General features: G+C 44.2%; 1 protein-coding gene across 4 annotated transcripts in view; it reads left to right on the top strand.

Moving 5' to 3' along the window:
• The first annotated feature begins 2163 nt into the window (after positions 1-2163).
• ODF2L (outer dense fiber of sperm tails 2 like) overlaps positions 2164-27783 on the top strand; it is a 55527-nt gene continuing 29907 nt past the window's right edge. Inside the window, exons 1-9 of one of the 4 annotated variants that reach the window (XM_053245273.1) lie at positions 2164-2339; positions 9223-9393; positions 11182-11345; positions 12559-12685; positions 15926-16057; positions 17565-17627; positions 19779-19850; positions 20196-20312; positions 23978-24163. In XM_053245273.1, coding sequence (XP_053101248.1) covers positions 2274-2339; positions 9223-9393; positions 11182-11345; positions 12559-12685; positions 15926-16057; positions 17565-17627; positions 19779-19850; positions 20196-20312; positions 23978-24163 — 1098 coding nt within the window. In that variant the 5' untranslated portion in view covers positions 2164-2273. The remainder of the gene's footprint in view (positions 2340-9222; positions 9394-11181; positions 11346-12558; positions 12686-15925; positions 16058-17564; positions 17628-19778; positions 19851-20195; positions 20313-23977; positions 24164-27783) is intronic. The other 3 variants (XM_053245272.1, XM_053245274.1, XM_053245276.1) reach the window with 3 other exon arrangements.

Genomic DNA, 27783 nt, shown 5'->3' with positions numbered 1-27783 from the left:
ACTCCACCTGCCGTCGCCACAGAGGGGTGCTTGGATCACCCCCACACCCACCAGCCGCGCACATGGTGGCTAGAATTATTTGCAGAGATCTGAGGAGTTTGGGTTTTTCTTTGGTTCCTAACCAGTTTGTTTAGGTTAATTCTAGCCACTTTTTCACACATAATGCCAAGGTATTTATTATTGACCTGTCTTGCTTCAGATTTGAAAGGATGTCCTCTGTTCTGGATATGGAAAATAAAGATGGAAGGATACAAAATGGAATATAACTGTGGAACAATACAACTGGTGATTGATTGATAGATGGTGGTTTTCTGCCATTCTTAGTTGCCCAGAAGTTGCACATATTTTCTGGTTTCCTGTGCAGGAATTTTGCCTGGTACACAGGAAATGAGCACAGTCAGCTCAGATGCTTTGTGCAGCAATACAGGAACAGGACAACATGGGACATCTTTGCTGGTGCCAAGCACTCCATCCTCCCCATCTTGATTTGGGCCTCAAAGGCCAAGGAAAAGTATGGGTACATGAAGGGCAAGTTGACCCTTGTTAACTGATCAAAGAGATACCTATTAAAAGTGGAGATTCTCTTTATTCAGCAGGAGTAGAGCAACTGGCCCTGTCCATCCCCAGCACAGCATCACTCCCATGACTGTTGCTAGTGTCTATCTTATGTTTCTTTTTTAGATTGTGAGCCCTCTGGGGATAGAGACCCATTTTTTAAAAAAATTATTTATATCTAGGTAAACTGTTCTGAAAACTTTTGTTGAAAAGCGGTATACTGTATAAATATCTGTCATATCTGTTGTAAGTGTGCAATTTGTGACATTGTGTAACATCACTACAGATCACATGGCATTTCTGTTAAGGAATCAGCCTTAGGTTCCAATTTTCCGGCTTTGTAGAGCCTGAAAAAATAATGAGACAGCATTAACTCTGGTCTGAAAACGAGCTGATTTTTTGACTGTCTAGTCACATTATGTATCCTGCCCTTCTTTTACTGAGCTCAGAGTAACTTACTGACAACATTCTCATGAGTTAGGTAAGGCTAAGAGGAACATAGGGACATAGGAAGCTGCCTTATACTGAGTCAAACCATTGGTCTATCTAGATCAGTATTGTCTTCACAGACTGGCAACGGCTTCTCCAAGGTTGCAGGCAGGAATCTCTCTCAGCCCTTTCTTGGAGAAGTCAGGGAGGGAACTTGGAACCTTCTGCTCTTCCCAGAGCAGCTCCATCCCCTAAGGGAAATATCTTACAGTGCTCACACATCAAGTCTCCCATTCATAAGCAACCAAGGTGGACCCTGCTTAGCTAATGTCATGCTTGCTGCCATAAGACCAGCTCTCCTCATAAAGACCTGCTTAGTTTCAGCAAGATGGCTGCTGTTCCAGGTGCCATTAAGCCAGACCACAGGACTCAGACTAGACATGGATGTTCATCATGCCCCACTTTGTCTATTCCCCAGCTGTGCTGCCACTTTATTTTGGTCAACTTCCAGTCTGGAAAAGAGCACTAGGAAACTTGAAAGCTCACTGGCCACTTTGTGATATTTTAGTTGGTCTTGATAAAGATATTCGCTTAATTTGGATTATTTTTAATGGACCACCACAGCGTTTAATGGTTATTAGCAGTAACTGTTCAGAGTGAAAATAAATACAAATAGTTTGTTATATGTCCAGTCCAATAGACACCCAGCAGGGTCATCTCCACTATAGGGATGATGGGAGTTGTAGTCCGGTTACGTAACAACTGGAGAGCCTCGGGTTGCTCGCCACTGCTTTATAGCAAAATAAGAAAGTGTGCATCTTTATTCATTTTCCCTCCTCTAAGGTGCAGAGCCAAAGCTCATTCTCACCAGGCTCCCGCTTTGGGCAGTCAAAGGTGAGAGCAGGAGCCTGGCAATGCTTTTGAGCATGCTCAGATGCACAGGGAAGGAGGCAGTGACAAAGAGGAGGAACTGTTTCTACACCGGCAGTTCTCAATTTGTCCCCCCGCGTTTCTGGAATTCAGCATGTCTCTTTGCAACATTTCACCAAGCGCGACCCTTTCCTCAAGGCTTCTGCAGCTCGGTCAAAAACGACCCAAGGAAATCATCCACTCGCTAAAAAAGTGCAAAGCAAGGCTGCTGCTGAGCATGCGCAAAGGGAGGGGAGCACGCTCAGTAGGCGGTACTTGGCTTGGCGCTGCGGGATTCCAGACGCTCCTCCCGGTGTTGCCAGGCAAGGAAGCAGAAGCGCCTGGGCGCGTTCCCGCCGGCGAGCGGCAGGAGGGCGGCAATGGAGGAGAGCGAGACCACGTCGTTCACTGTCCCCTCGGAAGGGATGGGAGAAAGCGCTATTCTGGTATGAGGGAGGCGGGAGGGGCTCAGTTGCGGGGCGCGAGGCTCGGGCATTCTTGGGCTGGGGGGCTGCTTAATTTCTGGAACCAAAGACGTGCCGGGGTTCCAGTCTGCGAACGCCTATATCGGGCAGCAGCGATATAGGAATATGCTGAAAGGCATGATCTCTTACTGCGTGGGAGGAAGCAATGGTAAACCCCTCCTGATTTCTACCGAAGAAAGCTGCAGGGCTCTGTGGGCGCCCGGAGTCGAAATTGACTTGACCGCACACTTTACCTTGCCTCTTGTTTTAGAAATCATGTCATGTGCATAGACCCGAGGCATTCTCTTTATTAGCATTTTAAATCTTACACTTGAGCACAAACTTGCAAATGGTAAGCCATGGTGATGCTTGGCTTCAGTTGAATTATGAGGAAAAGAGAGGCAGGAAACAGTCCTTGCTGCCAAGCCAGTAACAGAGAATTTTATTTAGATACACTATTGGAGGTGGGTAAATGGGTCTGTCGGAGAGCTTGACATGAGGCAGAAACAAATGGTTGCTCTGAGGTGATCCACTTTTCCTTAGAGCTTGTCATTTTTGCATCTCTCTAGACTTGCCTTACAACAAGCCAGGGTGTGTGGGGGGCGGCGTATGGGGAAGAAGATATATATTTTTAGTACTGCATATTGTTTCAGGGGTCCAGTTGCCCATCTTATTTTTGGTGTAAAAGCTCAGACGTGAATCATACACAGGGATAGTGTTTCTGAGCATGTGCAGAGTGCCTTTCCATTACTAAGACACAGGTGTCCGGTCTGGAAGCAGGGCTTACTGGAGGCTTCTGCCTGCCTGCCTCACATCTCTAGTTAGAAATTGAGAGCATCTGTGTAACTTGCTCTCATCTCAATATTCATTTCATTTCATTTCTATACTGCCCATCCCAAAGTGCTGGGTGGTGTTGCCCTGATTAATCAACAGGGATGGTTGCCAGATACATCAGAATTTTAGGGATATGAAAACTGAGGCACGGTCTCAGGGAATGTGATATAGGCACCTTGCTGAAGCTAAGAAGGTCTAGATCTGGTCAGTGCCTGGATGGGTGACCCCAATAATCCTGTCCTGACTTCTGTAATAGAAGGAAGGTGGGATATACATATAATAAGTTAACTATGGCAGCTGTTTTGTGGAGTGCTGTGGAGTTCTAAAATGAGAGATGGTCAGAGAACCCATTGTGCAAATAGAAGGTACTTTTGGTGTGTAAAGGGAAGATCTTTGAAAATCTTCCCTCAGCTGTCACAGCCTGTACCATATCCATGTACCATCATGGGAAGGTGCCCCAGTCTTCGTGAGTGGCTTTTCAGGAAGTGCAATGAGCTACAACAATAAGGAGAAGATGTGAAAGCCCCGTTGTTTGAGATCTCTGTTCACTGGTTCTCTGAATCCTACCCATTTATATCCAGCAATTGCGGTTGCGCGGGAGAGTGCACATGTGACCTGCCTCCTCTTCCCTGCACATCTCCTCCCATCTGCAGGGAGAAAGCATGCAGCCGCAGGTGGCGGTGGTAGCAGCTACTTGGGGGGACAGGAAGAAAATGCATGCAACCACAGCTGGTTGGCAGAGGAGTCTCCTCCCCAGGGCTGGCCCAAGGGTCAGAGGCATCCCAGGTGAAAGCCCACCTGGGTGCCCCTCGCACATACCTGTGGCCTGCCTGAGTGCCCTCCCACCGCCCCCGTTGCCCTCCAGGGTACCCTCTTGGCTGGCAGAAGGGTTGCTGCTGGGCAGGTGATGGGGAGCATGCGTCTGCTCTCCTAGCTGCCGCCTCTACCTGCCGCTTAGCAGCGGCGGGGAGAGCAAGGAGTGGGGAACACTCGCTCACCCACCCTCCTCGGCATGGTTGCCTCCACTCACCGTGAAAGCAGTGCGAAGAGGGTGGGCGAGCAGGCGGGTGTTCCCCATCGCCTGCCCGCCTTCCTTGCTGCCACTGCCACAAAGTGGTGGGTGGAGGCAGCCGTGAGGAGGGCAGGCATGTGCTCCCTGTCACCCGCCCAGCACCTGCTGTGGCCAGAAGGGCAAGTGGGGCGGTTCCGCAGGGAGGGAGTGGAGGGCCACGAGGTGGGGGCAGAGGGCCCGCAGGGAGGCAGTAGAGGGTGATGAGTGGGTGACTCTGGGTCCCATGTGACGCAGGCTGTTGCCACCCCTGTGAGCGTTGCACCCTGAGCAAGAACTTAGCTTAATGGGCAGGCTGGCTCTGAAAATATTGTAAATTGCTTCAGAGTACAGCAGCTGGATACTGTCCATAGGGCTCTCCCAATGGCGATATGGGGCTGGGAATGAATCAGCATTTGTGGGGCCTCATGGGGAAGTGGTTGTGTGGGAGATTATGCATGCAGCCATAGATGGTTGGAGGAGGAGTCTTGTTCCAAGCGCCAGCCCAAGGATCAGGAGTGCCCCAGGTGAAGCCCACCCAGGTGCCACTTGCCTGCCCTGTTACCTGCCCAGGCACCCCCTCAGATGCCCCACTGATCACCCCATTGCCCACCAGGGGCACCCTCCGGGCCACAGCGTGCAGGAGGGTGAGCACCAGATAAGGAATGGGCGCCTGCCCTCACCACTATTGCCTCTACGGGCAGCTTCTTAGCCTGGTCCCTGCTAACTTGGCAAAGAGGCACCTTTTAATGTGGTTATTCTCTTTATTTAGCAGCAGGAGAGTAACTGGCCCTATCCACCCCCAGTGACTGTTGCTGGTGTGTGTCTCATGTTTCTTTTTAGATTGTGAGCCCTTTGGGGACAGGGATCCATCTTATTTATGTATTATTTGTCTGTGTTAACCAACCTGAGTCATTCTTGGAAGGGCGGTATAGAAATCGAACGAATGAATGAATGAAATGGTGCCAAGAATTCCTCTGAGTTTTGGCTTTGTCCACACATCCCCTCTGAGTGGTAGCCGCTCAGGGGACGGGGTCTAGCGGGGTCCCCCAAGCTCTGAGTGTGCCCTCTCCCACCCACCCCATCCACACACACACACCCCAGCGCCAAGCAGCAGCAGTGTGGCTCCTGCTTGGAGGAGGCATGTGGGCCGGGACTTGGAAGCACTGTTCCCTCTAAGGCATTGCATACTCACAAGGTTTTGGATGTCCACTCAGTTCATTAGATCCTGCTCAGATTGAATCAGGAAGGCCCCATTCTGAATGCAGGAGCGCTCACACTGCCTTGACACTGCTGCCCAGAACAAAACTCATTCCACACAGAGAGGAAAAAAATTTAGAGGGTCCGCTGCTCGGAAGAACTTCCATTCCAGCATCCTTTTGCAGGAGGAGAGAGTACTCAGAGTTCTGGGCCCTGACCACACACACCTCCTCCAAGCTGCAGCTGCTCAGGGGACACGGTCAAGGGAGAATGTGTGTGCAGCTGTTGGTGGTGGAGGCCTCCACTGTTGATCGGCGCCTGCTGCATCTCATTCGAACCCTGCATCTTAACACCTCACTCAAGGTGAGGTATAGCCCACAAGGTCATCTTACGAGTGCCGCCCTAACGCAGAAGGGCGTCAAGCAAGGTTGCATTCTGGCCCCACTCCTATTTAACTTTTACATCAACTCAGTGGTGGACCAGCTTAGCAACATTGACTTCCATCCTCCTAAGCTCGCCGGGAGACACCTAGCCACCCTACTATATGCAGCTGACGCGGTCATCCTCTCAAGAACTCCCATTGGCCTTAGAAGAGCATTGAGGGCTCTGACACTGCACTGCAAGGAAGACGGTCTGGAAATCAATTACAACAAAACTAAAATAATTGCCTTTGCTAGGAGGCCCAAGATCCGTTCCTGGAAGATCGAGGGACATAAAATTGAACAAGTGACCCGTTTTAAATACCTGGTCGTAGTCTTTCATTCAAGTGGCTCCAGAAAAGCCCACAGAGATCATGTGGCCCTAAAGGCTCAGAGAAGCTCCTCCACTATTCTTCAATTTCTGTGCACAAGAGGAGGCCACTATGTCCCTGCAGCTCTTGAACTGTTCCAAGTCAAGTCATTAGCCCAACTACTCTATGGCGCTCAATTGGGTCCTTTCCCCAATATCATGACTTTGGAACGGGTACAATCCAAGTTCCTCAGGGCAGCGCTACATGTACCAAGATGTGTTTCCAATGCTACATTGCGCCTGGAAACAGGCCTGATCAAGATTGAGGCTAGGGTATGGGTGGCCACTCTCTCCTATTGGCTTAAACTATCCCTCAGTCCAATTGGTCTTGCCCCTCTAACCCTTCATGACAATTACCATTCTATATGGGCTCAAGCAATTAAGATGAAATTAGCTACACTGGGCTTTGCCCCTCTGTCCCTGATCAACATGGGATATGATCAGGCAAAAGCTATTATCAAACAGCACATCACAGACACTGAGTGTCAAGCGGATCTCAGCAGTGTCCCAAAGTTTTGTATAAGTGAGGAGCTTAGATATATAGCCTCTTCGACAGCATACCTTTCCCAACTGGAGGCCCCAAACCACAGAAGGGCGTTCACTCTGGCCCGCTGCTATGATCTCCCCTCAGCTGTAATAGAGGGTCGATACAGAAAGATCCCATACACAGAGCGATTATGTCCCTGCGGCTCAGAGCAAATTGAAACCACTGAGTATGTCCTTTTATACAGAGACATTCGTGCCGCCCTGATTTCTCCACTGTTGAACAAGCTTCCGGGATGTACGAATCACTTCTGTACTCAATTGCTGCTATCTGACTCTAACCCCCCCACCACAAAGATTGTTGCCAAGTTCTGTGCGACTGCGATTGGCATCCGGCGAAAGATGATAGCTGATGGGCTCCCCTAATTTGAGCCCTGTTGACACTTGCCTCCATATTCCTCGTACCTTATTAATTGCGCCATGGCAATGCATAATATTTTATTAGATTAATGCAGTGCAACTTTACCACTTAGCGTATTTTAGTGTATTTTATCATTCAGTGTAATTCCTTGTAACTTTACCATTTTTAGTAATAGTCCAACTTATGGTAACCATTATAGTTTTAACCATTTTTAATTTTAATTCTAGCTTTCTATCACATTTCCAGCTATATTACTATAGTATTACTACTACTATTTAAATTCCCCTTCTATCTTTTCTGTGCATTTTATTATGGAAAAGTATTTTTAGTGGTTATAGTCTTTTAGTAGCTTGTTTCCTTTTAGTAGCTTGTCTCCTTTTAAATTGTAATTATTTTAAATTTTAGCCTTTTCATAATAGCTATTATCGTATTTGCAATCACCTTTGTTAACATGTAACTTTTCTCCAGTATTACCTTCATTTAATGTGTAATTTTATGCTGGTCTCTGACCGCAATAAGCTTGCTTGCTTGCTTGATTGATTGATTGATTGATTGGTGGGGGGAGGGAAGGAGGAGAGCGTGCACGTACAGCCCTCACGGGGTCTACTGGCCATGCCATCTCCAAGCAGCAGATGCACTGTCACTACTAGGCTGTGGGGTGGGGAGTGTACATGCATGGCCTAGGAGAGTGTGGGGTTGGGGGCGACTGCCCCGGTTGTCCCGCCCAAAGGACAGGCCTGAATTGTAGCACCAGTGGTAATGTATTCTTTCAAGCAGCATTCTCTCTAACTTTTGTCATCTATGTGCGGAATAAGTTTTGTTCTGGACAGCAGTATCAAGGCAGTGTGTGTGCATGTATATTCAGAGTGGGACCTTCTTGATTCAACCTGAGCGGGATCTAAAATTAACTGAGCAGACATCCAAAAAAGTGTGAGTGTGCGCACATGTGCACACCTTAGCAGGAACACTGCTTTCAAGTGATAATATATTAGCACAAATGTTTGTAGTGCAAGTGGTGATTTGTTATTTCGAGAGCACATCACTTGCTCCCCCCTGCCCCATATTCTTCCCCAAAACACTGAATTACTGGATTTCTATGCCAACATTCAACCAGGGCAATTTACAAAAAGCCATAATAGTAATGAACAAAAAGCATTACTACTGAGTTTGTTACAAAATGTTGATGAAGTTGTTTATCATATAAATACAACAACATATTTTTAATGACAAAAATGAAAATTGATGCATGTCTATATGCATGCCTGTTTGTCAGAAAGAAGAACTATCACTGTCAGAATTGTATGGACATAGCAGTGATGTGTCCCCGTACCATGGGACAATGAGACAGCTGCTTTCTTCTAGCATTTGTGAAGTATGCTCTTAAAATATAGTGTATTACTTACACACACACCTCCCACCCCAAAAGTATTGTCTGCAAATCAGGTTATTCCATCAGGTTAGACTGCTACCATACCAGACAAGTACATCAATGGATTCCTTCTGATTTGTCATTTAATGAGAATGACTGTGATCCAAATAGCTGGTTTGGTTCACATAAGGGGCTTGCATGGAATTTCTGGAATTCCTGGTGGAATTTATGACTCTCCCCCCGCCCCTTTGAACAACTTACCCTCATGCCACATTACTATTGCTTTTGAAACTTCTCTTGGTTTCAAAAGCAGTTTCCCATATGGAGACTGCTGTTGGGGGAGGGGCAATGTTCCCTCTAACAGGGATTCCCAGATGTTGTTGACTACAACTCCCACAATCCCCAAGCAGTAGCCATTGCATCTGGGGATTCTGGAAGATGTTGTAGTCAACAACATCTGGGAATCCCTGTTAGAGGGAACACACTGGGGAGTGGGCAGAGATTGAAGCGCTTTGGGGTTCTCAAACAATTTCACATTTCTTTGAATCCTTTCTGGTGGTACCTCTTATGGAATTTAATTTTTGGAGGGGACTTTTTAATAATTTCTTGCAATTCACTGGTCTGTTTTGATAATGCAGCTAACTGTGTACTGAAACTGAGCTGGCAGACTTATTTATCTAGCACAGAGTATTACCTAATGTTATGTTGGTGATATTTTTAGGAGACAAGACTCATGTCCTTTCTTACTCCTGGGGAAGCAGAGAAACTGTGTTCAGTTATTCAGTGCTGTGATTCAAGTTTTAAAACAGATAGTCTTGGAACAGAAACATCCAGCCAACCTGTGAAGTATTTGAGTTGTTTAAATGAAGAATTGGACAGTTCAGATAACCATGTAAGACTTGTTAGAAATTTCAGTAGTATTAATGTGAACTTTGAGGTAGCCTTTTTGCTCATCAACAGAAAAATGGTTGTTTTCAGTTAGATGGACTGCACAAATCTAACTCTGTTGACTTCACTTTATGTAAAACTGGAAGGATATTCTAGTATGTACTTTAAACTCTCCGCTTTTGGACCTGACTTGCTCCACAATGCACTAGGAAGGATGGTTCTCTTCTGGTGAATAAAGGAGCCGGCTTATTTCTTTATGGCTCTTAAAGCTGGGCTGGAGGAGGAAGGAAGTGAAAATAAATAAATGCAAACCATGTGGTAGCTTTGAAATTGCCCCCCCCCCAGCGTGTCTGTATTGTGGGGGCAATGTGCCCCAATTTAAAAAAATGTAAGTGTGCTTTGGGATGAAAAGGGTTGGGAAACGCGGTTCTAGGTTCATAAACTGTTGTATGAACTATTCGCACTTCATACAAGGCTTAGCCAGTGCCCTGCATAAGCTATGTGCACCTTAACCTTTGGAAGGAACCAGGACAGATCATACTTCTATTTGAGAACACTGAACACAATGTTCCAGGTCAGGCTCAACCTTAATGAGGTTAAGTGCCCTATACTGTAGTGTTTCATCCACTACCCCATTGTAATATTGTTTAAAATGTCAGGTCATACTAATACAGATATTGGGGTATCGACAGCCCCTTTTGCATCGATGGGAAACTGTGCACTTGTGTTGCTAGGGGTCAAAGAAAACCCACAAAATGCTAATGTAATAATGCAGTCATTCTTTACGCCTGTAGATACTTAGACCAGAACCTGTGCCTTCCATTTCTTGTGTGTTCAGCATAAAAGCTGAACATGGAATATTTTTTCTAGATTTGTTATAGACAAAATGCTCACTGTTCTCAATATCTCTACAAATGGTTGTGAGGTAAGGGGTACCCCAAGGATACTACAGATATACTTATTAATCAGCTTTTGATTGATTTGTGGGTTTGGTGTGACAAATATTGTGAGGCTATTCACACGATGGGACGAAATCAGGCTAGCCTCCGCTAGCCTGATTTCGTCCCATCATGTGAACCACTGAGCTCGGCTGCGAGCCCTGTGGTTCCTGAGCAAGTAACCCGCTCAAGTAACCCGCCCCTTAAACCAGGTGTGCGGAACGAGTGCTCCGCAAACCCTTTTTTAAAAATTGTGAGTAGCCGCACCGCGGCTACTAACGAGGAGACGCCCAACTGGGAGGCTTAAAAGCAACCTTCATGCTCGGGGGTCTCTCCAGTGTGCCTTGTGCACTCATGCAGGGCATACTGGAGCTTCTGGGGGCCGCACAGCCCCCGATCCTCCCAGCCCCCTTCTCCGTCACAGAGCCGGCAGTCGTGTGGGCGGCCGATCCAGCTGCCCAGGGCTGCCACCCTGCTCATCTGCGGGGAAAGCCGACTTAGCCCGCTCTCCCTGCTAACCTGGACAAAGCGGGTCTCACTGATTGTGAGATCCGCCTCCCTGAGTTATTCAAATACATTAAAATCAAAAAACTTGATTTAAGCATGATGTCAAATGCAAAATAAATAATCAACACCTATTTACTATTTAGCTTTTTATAGGGAGGAGTAACGTAAGAAAGAAGGCACTGGGATCCATGTCACCCCACAGTGTTGTTGGCATTATTAGTTCAGAAATGGAAATGTGAGAATCCTTAAGTGCATGTTGGTTGTTCTGAATGACATAATTCTGATGCAGAGTCTGTTTTTAAAGATGTGGACGGGGAGAGAATGAAACAAAATCAATATTTTCTAAGCTTCCAGAATGCATAGAGAGAGAGCCCTTGAAGGAGAACTGGAGTTCATACAACAGACTTGTGAATAAACACCGGAGAAGGATGAAAAAACTCTTGCCGTACCTGAAAGGGAAATCCCAGGATAGCCTCTTGGAAGAAAGCCCGAGTGACAGCGAAATGAAATGGTATGATTTGAGTTGAAGTGTGGGTGGGGAGATACGCATCCCATAGGCCAGATATTTTTTCTAGGTTTACTTGTATTTTGTTAAGCTATTTATTCTGTGGCTTAATATAGCACATAATCTCAAAGCACTAGAGCTGTCTGGTGAATTTGACTCTTGTAAAGCACATGAGCAAGGAATAAGATTGTATTTAACACCCAGATACTCTTAAACACACTCAGATATAGCCCCCCCCCCAATTCGGTTGGGTAAAATAAATATATATTTTAACCATTTGAAAATATAGTAATAATTGATTGTATTATTAGATTTATTACAGCTCTAGTGCAGCATCTTTGTTAGATTATGACCACTGAGCTCATATTTGCTGCAGGAGAAGTGTTTGAAAATCCTGCACGTGCCATCTCTTCAAAACTGGACCAATGGGCCCGACCTCCACAAAATACAAGAAATATAAAATATGCAAGAAACCTGCATGTTGCATATATGTGGGATAGTTACAAAATATTGTAAGTCAGGAGTAACTCAACCGTCTCGGTGATCGGCTCACTATGCAGCCTGGAAATCTAAGTGTGGCGCTTGAGCCAGGCAATGAACAGATGTGACCAGGAGAAGAAGAGAGCAACCTGCCCCACTTGGCTTGCTGCTCCTCCTGCTGGCCACATCTGTCCATTACCTGGCTGAGCCAACATGTCCGTCTTGTGTCGTTGCAGACATCCGTTTGTCTGGAGGAGGATGGGGTGGTGACAGCGGGTCTTTGTTGTCTACCTTTCATGCCCCGTCGAGGTGCCTGCCTGTCCTGCCCTGCTTATGCACCTTTGCTTCCCATGCCTGGGTGCTCAACACCACCCATCTATGTGGCACTCACTTAAGCCGCTCTGCAACATCTGCAGCCAGAAGGTGGAGTCCCAGGAGCTATTGGGCGTGGATGCACTGCCCTTTTCCAACGTGCTCCTCAGCACGTTTTTTCAAATAAAGTGTTCTCTGGATAGGAAATGCCTATGGTATGAAGCAGCGCTAAGTGACATAATGGTCAAAATCAATTTCAGCTCAAGCAAAGCCTTCCTTAGCCTAAAATAAAGTGCTATAGTGCAAGTCCAAAATGATAATTAATAACACAATGAATGTACGCTTGATAGTATCATTAGTTAAGACTTGGTGCTAATAAGTTGTATCATATTAGAATCATTACTCATTTATATCTTTGCATCACTAGGTTATGGGAAGACGCCATTACTGAAGAAGTGGCTTTCCGTAAAAAGCTCCAAGAAGCAGAGTTGGCAATTGGTTCTGCAGAAATGTTCTTGCCGTCATTTAAGGAAACTCTTTCTCGAATTACAACAGTAAGCTGATTTAGCTAGTCATGTGGTTGAAAAAATACATTGCAATGGAACCAGGAGCAGGACTCTGCTTGTGGCACAGGACTTTCCTGGCCCCTCCTTCCTACTGCAGTTCCCCGAGCCCCCACAGAAGGCAGTAATGGCAACTCCAACTCCACTCCAGGGCGTTTTCCAGATTACACGCTGCCACAGATTCACGCAGTGTGTCCCATAAGTGCCCCCCTCCATTTTGCCACTGTTTTGACATCGTACTCGCTGTGCTGTCAGCAGGGTGCTGTTTATATTGCCCATGCCTTGTTTTGGATTTTATTCCCGTGTTGTACCCCTACAACATTGTAAATGTGTTGCAGGAAAGTAGCTGTATTTTTCCATTTTTAGGAGGCTTGCCCCATTGTTTATACACTGCAGTGCTGTGTGGTGTGGAGGGTTCAAATCACAGTGCAATGATTTACTGATTTGTACAGCCCCATTCTGCCCGTTCCAGAAATAATGTTGCCGCTCATGTAAAATGATTTTTTAAAAACCAAAAAAACCCTATTTTCTTGCACTTGGGGCAGGTAGAGGCTGAAAAAGCCAGTGGCATGCTGGGCTGGGCTAGGCAGGATGGCAGACCCCCCCGCTCCCTCTTAGCTGACCCTAAGCGGGGTCCAGGAGCAGCAGAGTGAGTGCTTCATTTCCAGCTGGGGATTGCTTGGAGTGGCAAGAAGCTCCTCCACGGCTGGGTTGCCAAGCCAGCCTCAGCATCCACCCAGCAGCAAGCGGGGAAATGGGGTGAGGAAGACAGCTGAGAGCAGCTACTGATCGCGCCCTCGTTCCCTCCTGCTCCCCTCACTTGCTGCTCTGCCGCCTCTGGATAGAGACAGAGTGCTGCCCAGCCAGAGGCCACCTTATCATGCTGCCCAAAGTGGAGATGGAAGCCCTGGGACTCGCTCAATCGAATGGGGAACGGGGGCAGATGTGTCATGAGCTTGCCTGTCTGCTGCCCGGTCCAAGGTCTCTATCGGAGAAGCTAGTAGTACAGGAGTCGTTCCATGTCTATAAAGAAGTAATTTTTGTGAGAGAACGTGGCAGCTGGGCAGTTGTGTTGATATGCCTAATCACCTAGACCTTACACGGTCAAACACAAACTTTTGAACGTTCAAGTTAGACCTGAGTAACAGGACTCACCAGTTAGAGGTGATAGGTTGTTAGATGTGTACTCCGATCAATATGTAACCCATTCTGATGCATGGCATCAAATGCATACATACTTTCCTAGTATGTCCATATGTACTAGTTATATACTGTGCTGTAAATGGTCTGATGACAAAATGTTGCATCCTAACTTTTCATGCAGTGGGTATCTTACAGCTTGCCTTCCATTTGTGGCTACGAAGCTCTGCAGCAGGCAAGCTTAGGATCCAGCCTGATGCTTGAAAGAACAGTGCTACTTCAGTCTGAAGGGGAAAAAGCCATTGAGGATACTTTAAGTATCTGTCCAATACAAGTATATTGTAGGGGTGTGCAATTCGGATTTTCGGTGTTTCGGCTCAGACCCGAGCCGAAACACCCCCGTTCTGTTCTGTGGCCGAATATGGCCCTCCCAAATCACCCCCCGATTCGGTTCGGACCCAAATTTATTCGGGTCTGAATCCGAATCGATTCGGGGCAAAAAAGCGGGTTCCAGGGGCAAAATAGTGGGGTGGGGTGGTAGTGCCCAATGGGTGGAGGCTACCACCCAAATTTCAGGGGGATTGGTCAAAGGGCTGATTTTTGGTGAATTTCTGAAGTTTACACATCTTTAAGGTTTCCCCCCATGAAGGGTGTATTGCTTCACGTCGGGGGGAAAGGGGTGTCCTAGTGCCAGGTGGGGTTGGTGGTAGTGCTGGGTAGGGGCAAGGAAGCTACCTGAATTTTTTCAAAGGATTTGGGCAGAGGGCTTATTTTTGGCGAATTGTTGAAGTTCACGCATCTTTAAGGTTTTTCCTCATAAGTGCACTTGGGGGGTGCTGGGGTGGCCCAGAGAGAGTGGTGGTGTAGTGCACATAGGGTGCCAACCACCCCCATGGGTTTCTAACCCATGGGGTACAGGGTTCTGTTGTTTCAGAGGTTTTTTGAGTGTGGATTCTATGATAGCAAATTAGAGTGGATTCATGGTGTCTCATTGAAAATCTCATTTGCTATCATAGAATCCACACTCAGAAAACCTCAGAAACAACAGAACCCTGTACCCCATGGGTTAGAAACCCATGGGGGTGGTTTGCACCCTATGTGCACTACACCACCACTCACTCTGGGCCACCCTAGCACCCCCTAAGTGCACTTATGTGGCTGATGAAAGCTCTATTATAACTTATTATGAGGAAAAACCTTAAAGACATGAAAACTTCAACAATTAACCAAAAATCAGTCCTCCCAAGTCCTTTGAAAAAATTCGGGTAGCTTCCTTGCCCCAACCTGGCACTACCACCAACCCCACCCCACTCTAGGACACCCCTTTCCCCCCGACGTGAAGCGATACACCCTTCACGGGGAAAACCTTAAAGACGCGTAAACTTCAGAAATTCACCAAAAATCAGCCCTCTGCTCAATCACTCTGCAATTGGGGTGGTAGCCTCCACCCATTAGGCACTACCACCCCACCCCACCCTTTTGGCACAGATCCCACGTTATGCCCCTATCTGCCCCAAAGACACTAAAACTTCAGAAATTCACCAAAAATCAGCCCTTTGCCCAATCCCTCTGCAATTGGGGTGGTAACCTCCACCCATTAGGCACTACCACCCCACCCCACTATTTTGCCCCTGGCACCCGAAATTCGAGCAGACATCACATCCAACCTTTTTGCATTGAAGTCAATGGAATGCAAAAAGGCGGGAAATTCAAATAGACGTCATAGCTCAAAACGGAGAGGGGGGAAGAGGGCAAAAAAATGGAGGTCCGAATCACCCAAATTTTCGGGCCCGAAATTCAGGTGATTCGGCTCGTGCCCGAAATTTCTTGGATCTTTTCGTGGGTAATTCGGTTCGGCCCCGAATCACCCGAAATTCACTGTTTCAGGCACAGATCGTTCTGTGCCCGAAACGTTTTGCACATCCCTAGTATATTGCAGCCAAATATTTTGTGGTATTTCTGTGTATTTCAATGACTCTGAGGTAATAGACAGTTTTCAAAATGGTCCGCTAGTAACGTAACCAGTGCTACTAGCTTGGTGAAAACACAGTGTATGCAAAATGATTTAACTATAACTTAATATCTTGCCAGGCTTGTTACATTTCCGCAGCAGATATGATAAAGATTTCTATGCAAGAGGATTTACTGATTAAGGAAATAGAGGCTCTCAAAAATATGAAGGGATTGTTACAGCAGCTACTTAGAACAAGCAAGGAAAAAGAAGTAAGATGGTGTGCAGAAACCACAACCAAGTATAACACTGATCAGCAACACATTTAAATCTTTTTGATTGTTTTGAAGTAGGATTTGCAAAGAAAGGTAAATATTCACAGAATAATAAAATAATAGTATCAGCCAATGCCTGCTTTTTCCTGGAACAAGCTCTTAAGATTGTCTCTCCTGCCAATCCTTTGTCCAGGTAAGTTTCCATGCAGCTCTTTTGTGTGTGTGATTAGCTCACATGCACAAAGAGCAGAGCAAGAATTGCTTATCAGTAGATCCACTTGCAGGTAAGGGCTTAGCCTTCTGTTCTTAAGACGACTAAAGTCTTCTTCTCTGCTGCTGGATGAGGACATCTCTTGGTGGGTTGTCCTTCCCATGTGCTCCAGAGCCAGGACTATGCTAATTAGATCAAAAGTCTTTAAGAGCCTGGAAGGGTTACCCCACCTAGTTCTCTTAGTCCTGTGCTTGATCCAAGCTAAAGCCTTTATTAAGTGAATCCACATGCAAAGAAAGGCAACCTGCTCTGCAGAGTGGTAAGCTATGTAGAGTAACTCACCTCCACCAGCAGATTCCCTAGAAAGGAAGCGTTAGTGGGTGCCGTCACCCTCCCGTGGCAAATCCATTTGTAGACAAAAGCTACAGCTGCTTTGTCAAGCAGCAAGCTGGGGCTCTTCCTTCCCAATGGGTTAGCTATTAAGGAAGAAGATTTCACCTTCTGCTTGACAGAGCAATTTGCAGCCCATTTACTACAACTGTACTCTTTGAATGCAGTATATTATTAATAATAGTATTTGCAATGAAACCTGCAATATAAGCTACTGGCATGCCAAAAGATGAATCTTGCCCATGTTGCCCTGAGCTGGGACCCAATCTAGGTAGGTTCTTTCTTCCAGAATTAGGTCTAGTTCTGCAATAATATTATGCCTGGCATATCACAGTGCTGACTCAATATCTTGTCAGTCCATCCCATTGTCAAAATTTTTGGTGTATGGCAACTTAAACACTATCATCAACCATCAAATTTCCTTTTCTCAATATTGGTAAAAGGCCCAAATTAAATAATAAAAAGTTGTCATTATTTTGTGTAAATTTGTTGAGGGATTAAAACATTTGGGCTTATTAAACTTCTAGAGGGACGGGGATGGGGGCCTCCCGTATTCTTTAACTATGCAACTTTCATAATTAGGCTCCTAAAAATAGTTGGTGTAGAATGCCCTTTCACTCTATAATAAAATAGTCAGGTACCTTTAAAACGCCTTCTGATACAGTAGATGCTCATTGGTCTTGTTCACAAGGTCCATACGAGTTAGGTTTCTATTAATTCGGAAAGTTTTGTATGTATAACTGGCATTTGTCAACAGGGAGGGTGAATTTTTTTCTCTGCACAAAATTGTTGCTTATTTTGATAATTTGGAAGTTTGATAGCACAAGAAATTTGTTAAACTGTTATGCTGTGTACAGCATTAAATGATATTGAATTAGGTTTGTCCCATTTTCTGATTTGTAGATAAACACGAAACTAATTGAAGATTTGACACAGAAATTAACTGAAAGTGAAACGGAAGCTGTAGTAAGTTCCTTTTTCCCCCTGTCGTGCCCTGTTGTCAGAACATTCAAAAAGGCGAAAATGCTGCCTCTCTTACAGATAGTCTTGTATCCCAAGCAGCACCTGTGGAAGAAAGTTCCTCAAGGGAACTTCTGCTCCTCCACATAGCAGTGCCCCACACACCCCAGCCCCACTCCTCTCTTTAAGTTTAGGAGAGGAAATTGTCACATGCCAGGTAAAGGTTGCCTTGTCTCTTCCTGGTTTTGGATGATCCCTGCCCTATTCCTGAAGGTTTGCTGACTCTTGGGGGCACAGGAGGCTCAGGTGCAGAATCTTCCCTTGTGGGAACTTCTACAGCGGCTACTTAGGATACGGTCCATAGGAAAAAGGAGGGCAGTTATGTTTTATGTAGTCTCATTAATATATTTGAGTCTTTCTCGTCACTACATATGTTATAAAAATAGTTTGGCTAAATGTGATATACAGATAGGAAAAAAATCTGTGTCATGCAGGGGAGAATGAGGACGACGACAGATATCATGGCCAGTCTGTAGTCTTGGGCTTGAGTGGGGAAAGGAAGCAGTTACAGTAGCTATGAGTAACTTTAGAGATGGTGTCAGAGGAGTCCTATCAGCCTTAAAGCTTAGATTATTTTTTGCCTTTGTACAAGTGAACTGGCACAGACAGCATTGTTTCAGAATCGTCTCTTTGGAAAGAAACTAGTCTGTTGGCCTTTCTTGGGGTGTAGTTTTATATACTATTGGAGTTACATTGTTTAAAGAAGGGGTTCGCTCAGTAAAAGACTGGAAGAATTGATGGGGCTTTAAGACCACAGTGCTTGCACGAGACTTGCTCAACTTACCACACTTCTGAGCATAGCCCAACTTCATGGTTACAATCCAGGTTAAGTAACTAGGTGAACAGATACTACCTTTGGCACCAAACTAACTTAAGCCAGTTGTGTACCAAATAGAATCATAAAGTGTATTAATACCTGTAGAAAAGATAAAATCCCAAAAGGAACTGCAAGAGTAGTCTTAATTCTTACACAGTTACAACTAAAATTGTTTAAAGTTAATTTAAAGTGGTATAACTAGAACATAAGATTGGCTGAGCACCAGGTAGGAGAGATATGGTACAAATGCAAACCTTCATATCAGAAGATTCAAAGACTGAATTTAGAAAACTCACAAAAACATGCGCAGAACATAGATTTATTCTCATTTTAAATAGTGGGAATTTGAGGTGCAACGAGGTGTTTGATAAATATTTATACCTTCCTCCAAGGCAGCTCACAGCAAATAATTAAAACTATCTGACCTGGGGCAGAGCATCTGCACCCCTAGTTCTCCCTATCCCGCCCATCTTCATTTCGTGCTCTCCCCTTCAGCCCCAGTTCGTGCTCCCTTGGTGGTCAGGCGGGCAGGCCACTGCTTCTCCTGGCCAGCAGTTTCTTTCTGCCTGTCCCCGTCGCTAATCAGCAGCTCACTTGCGAACTCTCGTGAGAGTTGCCACACATGGGATTAGTGACAGGTACGTTTAGGATCTATCTAGCTATCTATCTCCATCTGGTGTCCTTTTCTGGGACCAATAGTCATTCTCCACCATCTTCCTGAATACGTTAGCAGTAGATAGCAGTTCCAGGAAGGCAGGGCTTCATTGCCACAAGCCACAGACCAAAGTGCAACCCCAGCTGATAGATACTTTATTTACGGCCAGTGGCCAGAACACAACCCCAGCTGATGTCTGTCCCTCTGTGCAGTAGCTCCAAGCGGTATCTATATTCTGCCCCTGACCTAATGGCTGGTTCAAGTGTTAATAGACTCCAGAGTAGCATACACAAGATAATGGAGCTTGGCTTTGGGAGGCCATATGCCACCAGACATATTGAATAATCTGGGCCCAGTTGAACACACACAAGAATGCATGCACAATCTGCTTGATCATTGCTCTCAATCATATGCTTTTGGAAGAGGCCATGGATCATGAGGTGAATCGCTTCAATGATCTGACATACATTTGCATTTTTTTTACATTTCCTGCAAGGTGTTAACTATTTATGAACTAGCCCTTTGCAGTAAAGGAAAGCTGGTATACGCTTTTAAAAATGAGTACGCCACCCTCTCTCCCTCCAACATTCCTTTTTTAACCCACATTTGATGTTTCTTCTCAAAGGTTCTCAAAAATGAAGTGCACCAAAAAGAGAGGTACATTTTGGAGCTTTCAACTCAGCTTCAGCAAGAGAAAGTAAGTTAATATTTTCTCATATCTTTGAGAACCTTGATTTTATGTGGGCTAAATAATTTTAAACCTCTGAGACAATGGCTCAGGCTGGCCAATGAGTATCTCCTGTACCGAGCCCACAGCATGGACACCTTCTACAGTGAAGGTATGAGGGAGAACTTCACTTCACTGCTCCTCCAGTGGGTATTGCAAGCAGTTTGGGATCTTCCATAGAATTTAAAAATTGCTGTCTCTTCTAAAAAATGTTTTCTCTCTTCCACATATTGTGCCTACTTTCAAATAATATGATTGCTCATTCTAGATCCAGCCCTATAGCCTTGAAAGTATATTTTGAATTGTATATTTTAGGCGAATGTACTAAGAGCATCACACAAATCTGAAACTATACAGTCTGTGCAAAGACACCTGCAGTGCCAGATAGAGAAGAAGGAAACAGAGAATTATCAACTAAGAAAAAAGTTACAGGTTAGAATTGTCTTCATTTGGTTAATTCACCGATTTAATAATTTCATGAATGTATTTGGAGGGGTGTGGAAGATATCCTGAAGTTATGGTCCCATTATATTTTTACACCATGAGACTCCTACTTTCACTCCACAAGGAAAAGAACAAATATAATAAAACATGATCATTTTAAAGTTGTAAATTGACTAGTTCTTTAAAATTCTGAGCAAACTTCCCTTCTGAATACACTATAGTTATAGAAACAGTACTGAATACATCTACATTAGCCATAGTCCATCAAATAGTTCAGAAAGCAAAGTGTCTCTTCCAAATACATTTTCCTGGCCTGGGTTATATCTAAATAGTCTAGACTACTTCTGGTTTCAAACGAGAGAGCAACATGGGCTTTCTTTGGACCATTTAAAAAAATAAATAAATAATGAGATTATTTATTATCATTTATTCAAAATGATAATTTTGAATAATTGGTGATGACACAGCTGTGTGCTAGAACTGAACAATACTTTTTATGTGGACTCTTCTGTAAGCAGTTTCATTGGATCATATTCCAACTAAAGTAACCTCTAAATTGGAATTTATAGTTAAGATAGAACAGCCCAAGGAGACACAAACTAACATTGATTTTAAGCCATGTAGTAGTCGCCTAAAAAAATTATGGTAAGGACTGATGCTGAACAGGGAGCTAAAATCTAGTTTCTAAGTGATACATGAAATTGTTTTAGTACCAGTTATACATTTGGGCTGAGGAATGTTGTACAAAGTTATACATTTGGGCTGAAGAATCCCCCCCCATACTTTTTATAGGCTAACAACATTTTGTGTTTCCTATTTCTATATTTAGAGGTTTGAAAAATTGATTTGATTTTTTTACTTTGTGGAAAATTATTTTTGGAACTCTTTTTATGCTGATTCCTCTTCCTCAGATATATCATGTCTAAAATATTTGTGTAAGCTTTGTATAAAGGTAAAGTGTGCCTTCGATTTCGACTCCTAGTGTCTACAGAGCCCTATGGTTTTCTTTGGTAGAATACAGGAGGGGTTTACCATTGCCGCCTCCTGCGCAATATGAGATAATTTTCAGCATCTTCCCTATATCACTGCTGCCCAATATAGTACCAGTGGGGATTTGAACCAGCAACCTTCTGCTTGTTAGTCAAGTATTTCCCAAGCTTTATATACTGATCTGTCAATTTATATCCACATGCAACCTTGAAACAGTTAGAAATGTTGGCACAACAATAATATAACAAGAATTGTTAAACTAATCAGACTTTGAAATGACTGCTTTCTTCTGAGGAATATAGAACTGCATGTGTTGTTGTTTTTTTAAATGAATGTATTACCTGTATTGGCAATTGCTTTACTTTTTAGTCTGTTTCAAAAATTGTACTATAATGTTATAATGGTGACATCTTGTGGTGACTAGGGAAATAACATTCTTCATCTGTGGGTCATGTCATCAATTTGCCAACAATCTTAAAGATTTGTAGGTCAGGTTTGCAAAACTTATATCCCACCAAGCTGAATGCAGCAAAAACAGGAAGTCTTGATGGGCCACAACTTGTTCGGGCTTGTCCTAGGCTGAAGTGTGGGTTGCTAGGCTGAGCCCAAAGAAACAGAAGTGTAGAATTGGTGAGATGAAGTTTGACAAGCAGTTGAAAAGTGTGTGTGCAGGCAACATCTTCAAACTGTTTTATTGAAATAAAAATACATCTTTACACACACACGCCTGCGTTTTTACTTAAAACTATTATCACTTGAATGAATGTATTTCTGAAAGATCCATCATAAAGATGAATGGGTCCATGACTTGTCTGTGCCACGACACAGATCAGCAGTCTTGCTTCTTAGAAAAAGCACGAATGGGCATCTCTTTGGGAAATCATTGCTATAGTGGTATTAGTAAGCTTACAAGTAGCTCTGGGAGATGCTGTGTTATTGGGAGCCTGCCATAAAAACCCTTACAGACTTGTTCTGATGTTATGTGTTATCTAGGGCCCCCTAGTGTAGTTGGGAAGTATGACTTGGTCTCAACCCTCCTATGGCATATTTGTACTGAAGGGGCATTGAGCCAGTGGTACAAATGAAAGCGGAATGCATCTCCTGCCATCAGCTTAGAGGCACCTTTTAAAGTGACACTTCTCTTGTATTATGCAGGGGAGAGAAACTGTCCCTATCTAACCTCAGCACAGCATCCTTCCGGTGGTTGTTGCTGGTATCTCCCTTATATTTCCCTTTAGATATTGAGCCCTTTGCGTTCAAAGGCTTTTTAATTTAACCATCTTTAAATTTTTGATTCTCTGGAAACTGCAGGGGGGGTACCTTTTAAGTAGCAAGTAGGGTGCTCTTACCTCCCCACTGCATTTCCCCCACCAGCGCTGTGCTTAAAAACGGTCCAGCGGGGCGGCAGTGTACCTGCTTGGCACCCCAGTGCATGTTGGACCATCTGCTGTGCACCGGGGTGGCAAGGAGGTACGCTGCTGCCCCGCGGGACCGTTTTTAAGCACAGCGTTGGCAGGGGAAATGCAGAGGAGTGTGGGGTAAGAGCACCCTCCCTGCTCCTTAAAGGTCACCCCCTCAAAACTGGCCATCGCCAGTTCCGTGCACATCCCTAGTCGGGCTGTTACCCAGTTAAGGAAATCTTATCGATTGTGTGAGTTTTAATCAGTCAAATGATTAAAATTGCTTATGCATACAACAGGAGTTTGTTGGTGGTGATGATGCCTGCATTTGTCAGCAGGCCCCATCTTAGCTGCTTCTAAGAAAACATTTGCTACTGCAGCTTTCAGAAATTCTTGTGTTAAAAGTAATTAAAATCTGCTGCCCAGTTAATGGAGTGGGGGACTTCTTTAGTTTTATCAAACTGGTTTTATTCAGTTAATCAGATCGGAGTCAATTAAATTAAAATTTAATTGCAGCCAATAAATTTAAAGTTGCAGCCTTATTTATTTGTTCATAGTTGCTACTAAGGCTTAGTAGCCTTATATTTAGTAGCCTCTCTTATATTTAGCAGCGGGAGAGTAACAGAACTGGTGGGGGCATCCTCCCCTGCCCTTAATGTTATTCCCTCCCCCCGCTTTTGAACCCCTGGTGTTCGCCAAACAGGTCTGTGAACATCCCTACGATCCCAACTTTACTGTTAAGCTAGTAAAAAGCTGCATTAGTCATAACTGCAAATAAGGAAAAAATAGTTTTCTGGAAAACAAGAGTAGGATTGATCTTCCTGCATTTACTAGACACACAATCATGCTTTGGCTGGAGAAGTGACCATCTCTCCTTGTATCGCTGCAGCTCAAGTCAGCCTGCTGGAGTATACTGGCTACTAGTACTTCAGGGTTCAGCTTTTTAGCACTAAATAGAGTCTGGGCTGGTTCCTCAAAACATTTAAGCTTATGCTTAACTGTAAAGGGTTTTTTTTTAGTAGCTTGAATAAAGTCACTCAGCTGGCTCACACTTTAAGCCTGCCATCTTAAATACTTTTCTCAACCAGGCCCAAACTCATTTAACTGCTCCTTTGGGGCTCTCGTTTACCCGAGTTTGGTTATGTATGTATATATTATGTATATATGCGCACCCACACACTCATTGCCCTACCCTAAAAGCTGTTTTCTACCTTGAACCTCACACATTCAGAACATATGATATATTTATTACTTCTGTTGCAGACTATAGAAAAGAAAATTGCTGAATGGAAGCTTCAAGTTGGAGAATATAAGCAACAGACCTTGGCCGAGAAGGAAAGAAGAGAGGAGAGGAAAAATGCACTGAAAAAAGCAGCTAGTGTTCAGAAACAAAGAGCTGAGCTTTTAGAAGCAGCTGTGGAAAACTTAACTTCCAAAATTAGGGAGAAGGTGAGTGGCTGCATAAGAAGCCAAACTATTGTTTCAGAATAATGAAGACACCCAAATCTTAATATTTCTAAAGAATGCTAATAACTGGCTTAGAATACAGTACTAAGAACTTCATTTTAGCAACATATTTTGCTATCTCTGGACACATTAATATGTTTGTGAAAATAAATAGTATACTGCATATGGGTTTATGAAGTGCCCTGCTGGTATGTTTGTGTGAATTTATTGGCAAGTGCGTGGTGGTGGTGGTGAAGCAGTGACATGTTTGAAGAGTGATGTCCTTGTATTTGGTTGGTCCCACAAATCCACTCAGGGAGTGATCAGCTGAAATGGTATTTTGATTGGCTAGAACAATTTTATGCTTTGCAGGAACTAGCCAGTCATAATCTACAATAGGTGGGTCATCAGACATCTAGCTAAAGCAGCAAGAAGCCATTCCACAGGGCAGCATGTTCAGCTAAAGGCCTTGGACTACCTATGATGTGTTCCTGGCCATTTTCTGGATAGATCACTGAGAGACTCATATTAGCTGCTCTGTGGTTTCTGATGGAAGAGTAGAATATATAGGTGAAAGGAATAGTGGGCAATTTGCCTCCTGTCTACAGGTGGGATAGCCTATCCTAGGTTCACATTTCTTTATCTGTTAAGCCATCTTATATGGTAAAAGGAATGAAAATAATGTAATATTGATGGTGCATTTTTAAGTAGCTGTCCAAACTTTGGTCTGAATATTGCTTTTAAAATTTAATTAAAGTAAATATACTGATTCTGATGCAGAAATGGCTAACCGTATGTTCTGTTCCAAACACATTTCCCCCAAACATCCTGTAAAACGGTTTTTGGATTCTCTTGATGGACATTGTATGCTGGTGCTGTTATAATGGCCTTGGTCTAGATAGGGCTGCACAACTTTGACCTGCCATCTGTTTTTGGACCCTCGCCGCCGGCAATAGCCAGGTATGATGATAGTTGTAGTCCAGCATCTGCAAAAGAGCCAAAGTTGTGCAGCCTTGGCCTAGATACTTCTGCCAGCCAAAGTCACCGTGATTTATTTATTATATTTGTACACCGCCCCAAACATGTGTGTCTGGTTGGTTTACTTGGATTTCATAAGGCTTCGTTTTGTAATCAACCTTGCCACTAGGATTTGTAAGTGTAGCCAGGGCTCATTGTGAGCACATGCTACCCTTGGGCAAACACCGGGATCAACTGCGCCCACTGCTAATGCCTAGGCCTCTTTTTAAAAATTATTTTAACCTCTTGTGAATTGTGCCCACCCACCCCCAGTGTTGAGTTTCAGCAAAAGCCCCAGGATGTGGCTGAAGGGTGTATGTTATGTTCCCCCACATGTCTGACTGAAGGCCCTAACACAGATTCACTCTAGAGCAGAGCTGCTCAGGTTCACTCCTCCTGCAGATGTTGGCCTACAACTCCTATAATCTGGCTATTGGCTACTGTGGCTGGGGATTATGGGATGTAGTCGAGAAACAGCTGGAGGGCTGAAGTTGAGCCAGCCCTGCAATGCTGCTTCAGGACCCAGGCAGTATAGGGGAAATAAAATGGACTATGCACTCCAGGCAAATCTCTGCATTTTCTGCAGCTTTCCTTTCACCACCTCTCAGGATTGAGTGGTAGCAAACAAGCGAAGATTCTGCTAGAGCACATGTGCTATTTTAATTGCTGCTGGATTTATTCCCTGCTAGCTCTGAGTGGCAGCAAAATCAGCAGGACACACCCCATTTTAATTTTCCCCACTACCTGGCCCAGTGCCCTGACACAGCAGAGAACACAGCCAAAAATTATGGGAGAACAAATGGCATATCAACTCCAGCCATGTCCTGGCAATTTTAGTGCTGGTGTTCAGAGTCAGGAAGGGGATGAAAGATGGCGGTGAAAGCACCAAAACTTGGCTGGAGTACAAATGGCCTCCCATCCTTCTCTGCTGCTACTCTCACCACCACTGCCTGGCATGCTTACATGTTAGGCAAACTAATGTAGGAGGGACCTATTGAAGAGCTTTGCCCAAGGTCTCCTGAAACCTGGAGCCAGCTCTGAGCACAGAGCTTGTTTGTTGACTTCCTGCATTCCCAACATATCTTGATCAGTTTTCTTGCATGACACCATAATATCTTAATGTCTTGTTTGTACTCAAGTTATATTTACATCCACAATTTGCTTCTTCAGTTGCCCATTTGAGCCTTGATTTCTCACTTTCTAGTATGTGAGTAGACCACACAGATTTGGGAAACAAATGAACTGAGAGCTGAGTTCTGCTATCAGCCCCTGAAGATCAGATGACAAGGCTTAGTATCTAACTGTGCAGTCATGTAACTTTTTTAGTTTAAAGATGGAGCCATCTTTAAATGATCTTTAGATTATTTAATGTGCAAGCCATTTAATCTTTTGAATTTAGTAAACTTTGCAGGCGTGTTTAAAAATGACTTGTAAATCTCTGCTTTTGGATCTTCTTGAAAATGTCTTCCTTCCAGCTATATAATAATTTAACAAAGAGAAGAATTTGCTAATAAAGTTAAAGTGAAAGAAGCCCATCAGAGTACACTTGTGTGTCTCTGTGCTAAACAATGGAAGATTTCTCATTTTAGTATTTTGTTTGTTTTTTGCTAACTGATTTTAGGTTGTTAGCAATGTTGGACATGTTTTATGCAGGAAAGACAGAAGATACTATTCTGAAATAAAATCCATTTTGTGAAATAAAAATATATACGCTTTAGCTGCTGTACTATGGACTTCTTTTTTTCATGAGCTCTGCTTTTCAGTGATTTATGTAAATTACTTCCAGTTTTTCCTGAGCTGCTTTATGTTTCCTCACAGTGATGTGTAGCTGACTGTTGGCAGATGTTCAGCTCACATATTTCTACGATTGTAGAGCATATTTTTTGCCTTGTGGTTTGAAATAGTGGGGGGTGGGTTGGAAGATGTGTAGTAAAATTTTCCATGCTGTTCAGGAAAAATCAGATTGGCAACTTAAATGAAGGAAAAGAAACTTTCCTAAGCATTTATCTTTTAAAAAATCTATTCTGAATAATAACAGTATTAATGTGGCTGGGTTCAGACATAGTGCGAAACCATGGTTTGTTTTGCTAACCAAAATCCTTGCATATGTGTGAACCTAAGCCTGGCCAAAAACCATGGTTTGTTGGGAGCCATCAAACAAGGATCTGAAACCATGGTGCTAACTGTGGTTTTGCATTTTGTCTGAATTTACACATGACTGATAAACCACAATTAGAGCCAGTGTTCCTCCTCAAGAGCCTAATGCCCCCTGGCAACAGGAGCAAATGTATAAAGCGGAGTTGATTACATTCTGATCAAATGTGAAAGAAAAGCGGAGCAGGAACTCTAAATCATACAGTCAGGTCAGATGTGACACGAAACCATGGTTAAGGCTGGCCCCACACGATGTCCTTGATAGGGATGTGCGAACTGGCTTGAGCTCAAGCCAGTTTGCTCTTGAGCTGGACCAGGCGTGGTTCAGCTCGACCTCAGAGCCAGTTCAGGGGTTCTCTTAAAAAAAAAAAAAAAACACTCACTGCCAGGCCCGGGGGCAGGGGAGGTGTCGCTGCCATCTCTCCCCCCTGCTGGCCTTCTCCCATTCTAAA

Source organism: Hemicordylus capensis, chromosome 4 (assembly GCF_027244095.1).
Source record: "Hemicordylus capensis ecotype Gifberg chromosome 4, rHemCap1.1.pri, whole genome shotgun sequence".
Lineage (NCBI taxonomy): Eukaryota > Metazoa > Chordata > Lepidosauria > Squamata > Cordylidae > Hemicordylus > Hemicordylus capensis.
Note: the sequence above shows the minus strand (reverse complement) of the source record. Positions and strands in the feature narration are given on the sequence as shown.